General features: G+C 57.9%; 1 protein-coding gene across 2 annotated transcripts in view; it reads left to right on the forward strand.

Annotated features, from left to right (window-relative positions):
* The window catches only part of HDLBP (high density lipoprotein binding protein), an 89,886-nt gene extending 85,743 nt beyond the window's left edge, over positions 1 to 4,143 (forward strand). For both annotated transcript variants that reach the window (XM_011929547.1, XM_011929546.1), the window contains 4 exons: positions 489 to 674; positions 1,154 to 1,270; positions 1,466 to 1,594; positions 1,740 to 4,143. In XM_011929547.1, coding sequence (XP_011784937.1) covers positions 489 to 674; positions 1,154 to 1,270; positions 1,466 to 1,594; positions 1,740 to 1,826 — 519 coding nt within the window. In that variant the 3' untranslated portion in view covers positions 1,827 to 4,143. The remainder of the gene's footprint in view (positions 1 to 488; positions 675 to 1,153; positions 1,271 to 1,465; positions 1,595 to 1,739) is intronic.
* Positions 4,144 to 5,247: the final 1,104 nt, after the last annotated feature.

Genomic DNA, 5,247 nt, shown 5'->3' on the forward strand with positions numbered 1-5,247 from the left:
CTCCTGCCTCAGCCTCCCAAGTAGCTGGGACTACAGGCGCCCGCCACCACACCCGGCTAGTTTTTTGTATTTTTAATGGAGACGGGGTTTCACCATGTCAGCCAGGACGGTCTCAATCTCCTGACCTCGTGATCCGCCCGCCTCGGCCTCCCACAGTGCTGGGATCACAGGCGGGAGTCACCGCGCCCAGCCGGGGCTTTGTCTTTGCCTCGCTGTCCTTGAGTCCAGAGTTCTTGCCTGTCAGTGTCTCTCCTTTGTCTTTGAGGACAAATGTCCTTTTTGGTCCTGTAATTCACTGTCTTTCGGGTAGAGTTTGGGAAGAATCGGGAGCTGAGTGGACATTGTTAATCTCTGTTTTAAATCAGCCGTTATGTTGCTTCCGCCTTCTCTCTCCTGAGCTGTTTTCTGTAGCAGTGGGGGCTGGCTCTTGCCCCTGCCAGGAATCCCAGTAGGGCATCCCCTTTTCTGACTGCTTTCTCCTTTTTTAGCCCCAGGACCAAATTACCATCACAGGGTACGAAAAGAACACAGAAGCCGCCAGGGACGCTATATTGAGAATCGTGGGTGAACTTGAGCAGATGGTTTCTGAGGATGTCCCGCTGGACCACCGTGTTCACGCCCGCATCATCGGTGCCCGCGGCAAAGCCATTCGCAAAATCATGGATGAATTCAAGGTGAGCCGGCTGGAAGCACGGTGGGTGAGAATCCCCTCTCTCACCAGGGGGCCTGGCTGGCCAGAAGAAAGGGGAGGGCATGGCCTTCCCCTCAAGATGATGAGGCCACAACCCCAGGGCTGGCAGTGGAACTGTCCTCATGGACACCATAGGTCAGTGCAGGCGATGGCCTGTGAGAGGCAGCGCCACCACGGTGGCGCATTAGGGCATCCCCGTGACAGTTGCCTGGCAAGCTCCTCTGTGGGTGGGAATTTCATGCAAGAGCGTACAGTGCGTGCTGCGGCCCTCTGTCTGCTGTGAACAGGGTGCTCCCAGGACGCACCTAACTTGGTGTGGTGATGAGACTGACTGCAGAACAACTCTGAAACCAGATTTTAAAATGTTTGCTAACTCAGAAAATGCTTCACTAGAAACAAACACGTAATTTTAACCCTTTTCCTCGCTCACAGCCCCTCATCTGCCATTGTACCTCCTTCCAGGTGGACATTCGCTTCCCACAGAGCGGAGCCCCAGACCCCAACTGTGTCACTGTGACGGGGCTCCCAGAGAACGTGGAGGAGGCCATTGACCACATCCTCAACCTGGAGGAGGAATACGTGAGTCTGGGTGGGCCTTGGAGCCCGGAGGCACCCTGGCACGTCCACAGGCCTGAGGCCCAGCCAGGAGCTTCAGGGGACAAGATTTCTGGCACTTGTGTTTCCAGAGACAAGCGAGGTGCAGGGGTGAGCAGGCGGGTGGGATGCGGGGGGTGCTGGGCAGACTGACCCTGTCTTCCTGTCCTCTGCCTGCAGCTGGCCGACGTGGTGGACAGCGAGGTGCTGCAGGTGTACATGAAACCCCCGGCACACGAGGAGGCCAAGGCACCTTCTAGAGGCTTTGTGGTACGGGACGCACCCTGGACCGCCAGCAGCAGTGAGAAGGTCAGACGCGGGCTTCTGCCCTCCTGGGTCTCAGGGAGGGTGGGCGGGCAGGCGGGCTTGGCGTCCCGAGGGTGGCAACTGCGTCGGACGCTGCTTGCGAGTTGGGGAGCATCCCCTCCTGAAGCTGTGTCCTCTCTCTGCACAGGCTCCCGACATGAGCAGCTCTGAGGAATTTCCCAGCTTTGGGGCTCAGGTGGCTCCCAAGACCCTCCCTTGGGGGCCCAAACGATAATGATCAAAAAGCAGAAAGCTCTCCAGCCTGCTGACCCGAACCCAACCACACAATGGTTTGTCTCAATCTGACCCAGCGGCTGGACCCTTCGTAAATTGTTGACGCTCTCCCCCCTTCCCGAGGTCTCACAGGGAGCCCAGTGCCTGGCTCTGCGTGCGGCCGCTCCTCCAGGCCTGGCTGTGCGCTGCCCGTTCAGGATCTGTCCACTGTTTAACACTAAACCAAGGTCATGAGCATTCGTGCTAAGATAACAGACTCCAGCTCCTGGTCCACCCGGCATGTCAGCCAGCACTCTGACCTTCATCACCAGAGCTCCGCAGCTGTGGCTAGGATTCGACTTCCTGTGTCATGACCTCAGGAAATAAACGTCCTTGACTTTATAAAAGCCAAACGTTTGCCCTCTTCCTTTCCCACCTCCCTCCTGCCCATTTCCCGTGGTCCAGACCGTCCTGTTGGTGGAGTGCAGTCAGCCTCCTCCAGCTGCCAAAGCACCTCGGCACAGGTGTCCGCAAGGAAGACCTGGCTCTGGACAGCAGGAGGGCGGGTTCCTGGAGCTGGGGGGTGACCTGAGAGGCAGAGGGTGACTTGGGTTCTCAGGCAGTCCCAATTTTTACCTGCCATGGGGTCTGAAAGCACCAAGGGTCCCTGCCCCTACCTCCACCGCCAGACCCTCGGCCTGAGTCTGGTGAGTGGAGCCTGGAGGCAAGGCAGTAGGCACCGTCTGGGTCCCCTGTGGCCGTCAGAGTGTCTGCTGTGATTGAGACGTGCACAGGATGGGGGAGGTAGGGCCACACGCTTACCCTCAGTGGGGGCAGTTGGCCTTAGATGACAGCTAGGCTTTTCTTCACGCCACCTGCAGCCCCTGCCCGCGATGCCGTGTGTTCAGTTGCCTTCTTTCTACCTCAGCCGGCGTGGCGTGGTCTCTCTGCAGTTAGTGCCACCCCACACACTCATCTCTTGATTGAGACATTGCTGGTGGTTGTGGGTTTCCCGTGGAGCTGGGGGTGGGCGCCATGTACCAAAGCTGGAGGCTGGCACGCTCCCTCAGCACAGGTGGGTCAGCGGCCAGCAGGCCCATCCAGAGTGGGAGTGGGCACTCCCACCCCAGCCACAGGCCGTCCAGATGTGCACGCCAGCCCCTAGGAGCAGGTCCCGGGTGACTGGCAGTTTTCACGGTCCAGGGCCAAGAGACGATGGCATGGGGCCTGGAGCATGAGGTAGAGCAGAATGCAGACCACACCACTGGATGCCAAGAGCCCCTGCTCTCCGAAGGAGGCATCTGTGTCTTGCTGTGAGGGCCAAGGACGGGGCCCCAGTCTCTGGTTTTCTGGTCTTCCCATCCTTGTCTCTGTCACCCCAGAGGTAACAGAGCTGCTGGCGAGTTGTCCCGGGTATTTGAGCTACGGAAAAGCTGACTGGCGCCCATCCATCTCCCAGCCCTTCCCTGGGGACAGTCGCTTCTGCCTTGACACCTCACCCCCAGTGTTTCTATCAGTTGAATAACTCAAGCTTGGTCATCTTCAGACTCCGGAATTCCTGAGTAGACCCAGAACGGCTTCGCCCAAGTCTAGCTGCAGCTGTCTCGGCAAGTCCCCATTTGCTCAGGCAGCCCTAAACAGGCCTGTTCACAGGAATGGTAAATCAGATCGGAAGGAACACTTCCTCCAGCTTCACCAGTTAGGGTGACCATGGCTTAGGAAACAGGGAAGGAAAGCAAGACACTTTTCCGCCTTTCCCGGGATCTGTCCCCTCCACCTCCATGGGGGAGGCCAGTGGGGGAGGGACTGCCACCTCTTCCCCATCTGCGTGAGTTCTGGAACTCTGTCCTGTTGGCTGCTTGCTCCCAGCTCCCTCCAATCTCCATCCCAGCAGGTTCCTCCTGTCTTTCTCTTTTCTACAATGTCCTAAAACATCCGGCCCCTACCCTCCCAAAAGTAAATTTTAATTCTCACCAAATTTTGCACATCTCTGTATGTCACTCGATGTCTCAGATGCAAGCCCTTTCCTAAACTGTTTTGGCTCTCTCTCTTTTCCTTTGGGTGGCCGTTGTACGGGTGATGAAATGACGGTCCCCAGGCCTGCCTCCCTGAAGTCTCCGTGCTGTCAGGAGAGCCCTGGGCAGGGATGAGGCCAGGGTGAGGCGTGTGTGCGCTTTTCCTCTTGTCGGATGTCTTCCATATTATCTGTTTCCATAGCTACAATCCATCCCTTGGCCTTAACTTTGGAATTTGGAGATTATATGCAAACATGTGTAAAGGCTCATGAATATGGATGACACTGGAATTTTATAAATTCTAAAATAAAACCCGAAACCAGATGTAGTGTGCTGGGACTCATTTTGTCACGCTGCCGCCTATGTGTTCCCTTTCTCGTCACCCTGGAGTGGTGACTGGCATCCGTGGGTGGTTTGTCTTTGGTTTGATTTTCTCAGCAGTTCTCAACAGTGTGTTCAACAGCCCCTCGAGAGCCACATTAAGGGAGACCCAGGTGTGGTCATGGCAAGAGGGTGGCTGCGTCCCTGTCCTCTGGCCACCAGCCAGTCCGCAGCTGCCCTGCAGCCCTCCTCGTTGAGGGTGGACAACTGTCCTTGTGGAGCAGCACGCTGCCACTCCCTTTCAGCACTCTGCCAGCCTCAGTGGCATTCCTGGCACCCTGGACCCAGCTCGTGAGTTATGATGAGCTGAGTTAGGGGGTGGGGGGGTGCAGGCGGAGGCCTCGGCTGGAGGAGGAGGGAGGGGTTGGAGTGGGAGGAGCCACCCCCGGCTCCTTGAGTGGCAGGAGATAACCCGGAAGAGTCAAGAGGGAACTGGTGCCCCTGCTGCTGACTGGGCTGGTCCCCACCTGGGAAGACAGGTGTGGCAGCTCCTCTTAAAGCCAAACATGCTGGCCGGGCACCGTGGCTCAGGCCTGTAATCCCAGCACTGTGGGAGGCCACGAGGTCAGGAGATTGAGACCATCCTGGCTAACACGCGACTCTACTAAAAATACAAAAAATTAGCCGGGCGTGGTGGTGGGAACCTGTAGTCCCAGCTACTCGGGAGGCTGAGGCAGGAGAATGGTGTGAACCCAGGAGGTGGAGCTTGCAGTGAGCCGAGATCGCGCCACTGCACTCCCAGCCTGGGCGACAGAGTGAGACTCCGTCTCAAATTTTTTAAAAAAGCCAAACATGTTTACCCCGACCCAGCAGTTCTGTTGGACCCTAAATATGCAAAACCCCCAGCAGAGCACGCCTGTACCCACAGCAGAGCGCGCCCGCACCCCACAGCATGCCCGCACCCCCAGCACAGCGCACCCGCACCCACAGCAGAGTGCGCCCGCACCCCACAGCATGCCCGCACCCCCAGCACAGCGCACCCGCACCCACAGCAGAGTGCGCCCGCACCCCACAGCACACCTGCACCCCACAGCACACCTGCACCCC

Source organism: Colobus angolensis, unplaced genomic scaffold (genome assembly GCF_000951035.1).
Source record: "Colobus angolensis palliatus isolate OR3802 unplaced genomic scaffold, Cang.pa_1.0 Scaffold82, whole genome shotgun sequence".
In the NCBI taxonomy this organism is placed as follows: Eukaryota; Metazoa; Chordata; class Mammalia; order Primates; family Cercopithecidae; genus Colobus; species Colobus angolensis.